General features: G+C 70.0%; 1 protein-coding gene across 1 annotated transcript in view; it reads left to right on the forward strand.

Annotated features, from left to right (window-relative positions):
- Nucleotides 1-42: 42 nt before the first annotated feature.
- H696_02713 (hypothetical protein) overlaps nucleotides 43-1,340 on the forward strand; it is a gene marked incomplete at both ends in the record, with an annotated part of 6,943 nt that continues 5,645 nt past the window's right edge. The window contains 4 exons of the mRNA XM_009496620.1: nucleotides 43-394; nucleotides 533-597; nucleotides 762-857; nucleotides 967-1,239. Of these exons, the coding sequence (XP_009494895.1) occupies nucleotides 43-394; nucleotides 533-597; nucleotides 762-857; nucleotides 967-1,239 (786 nt within the window). The remainder of the gene's footprint in view (nucleotides 395-532; nucleotides 598-761; nucleotides 858-966; nucleotides 1,240-1,340) is intronic.

Here is a 1,340-nt window from a genome sequence, read left to right on the forward strand (position 1 = left end):
CGCCCGCCGCAAGCAGCATAGGCGACGGCGCCTGAGAGCAGCATGTCCGCCGCGGCGTCGATGTTTGCCCCCCCGCCAGCGCCCCTGGTCGGCGGCGCCCCGCCCGGCGGCGGAGCTCTTCCCGGCCCCGGGGACCCGGCGGCCGCCACCGCCCCCTACACGGATGACTCGCCGGACCTGTCGGCCTCCGAGCGCAACATCGTCACGGCCATCGCGGCACTGGCCCTGCCGGACACCCTCGGGCACCACCACACCCTGGACCCCGGGCAGCCGGTGGCCGGGCAGCTGGACGACCTGCCGCTGGTGTCGCGCCTGGTGACCCTGGCCAATGCGGTGCGCGGCCTCTGCCGCGACGCGCCGGTGCTCGTGGCGCAAGCCGGCTGTGGCGAGGAGGGTGCGTGTTCGCCGCCGGTCGCGGAAGTCCCACCTTCCGCCGGCTGTCACTGACCCCCTTGCGTATCTCTCTCTGTGTGTGTGTGTGTGTGGGTGTACGTGTGTGTCTGTTTCATTCCTGCCTGCCGGACGGCCCCAGAACTGGAGGTCCTCCACAACCGCGCGTCCACCCTGCTGGAAGTCCTCCGCGAGCTGGTCAACGATGTGCGCCGATGTACGTTCCTCCTCGTCCGGTGGCCTGTGTTTCTGTGCATGCAAGCTCAAGCCGCGCCCCCCCCCCCCCGAGCCACCCCCACCCCCCCCCCTACACGCGACCGCCCCCCCTCCCGCCCCCCGCGCCACCCCCACCCTACCCCCACCCCCCCCAGCCCCCCCACGCCCAACCACCCCACCCCGCCACCATGCCGCCCAAGCGCTCGATGGACACCGATGGCTTCGAGAGCTCCCGCATCCGCCGTGTGAAGGTGCGTCGCCCCTCTTGCCTGCCGCCCGCCCTGCTGCTCACGAGGGTGGCTTGCGCCCACACGTCCCCCCCTCCCCCCCGCACTCACACGCCCACACATCCTCGCCCAGACCGACATGATCTCCAGCGACGAGGAGGACGGCATCGGTGACTACGAGGACGACTTTGGTGACGACTTCGAGGAGGAGATCATCGTCCGGCGCGAGAGCGCCTTCACCGACGACGATGATGACGATGATGATGGCGACGATGAGATGATCGGCAACGACCGCCCGGATGGCACGATCGACATCACCAAGCGCCTCGGCATGTCGACCATCACCCTGAAGGACGACGAGGATGACGACGACGAGGACCACGAGAGCAACAAGATCAAGACCGAGGTGCCTGGCCCGATTGCGCGTCTGTCCCCCTTCCTCCTCCTCCCCGCCGCCACGCACCTTCGGCATCTCTCGCTGACCTGGGCTGCCTGTGTCTCCCACCC

This window comes from Fonticula alba, assembly GCF_000388065.1.
Source record: "Fonticula alba strain ATCC 38817 unplaced genomic scaffold supercont2.4, whole genome shotgun sequence".
NCBI lineage: Eukaryota > Rotosphaerida > Fonticulaceae > Fonticula > Fonticula alba.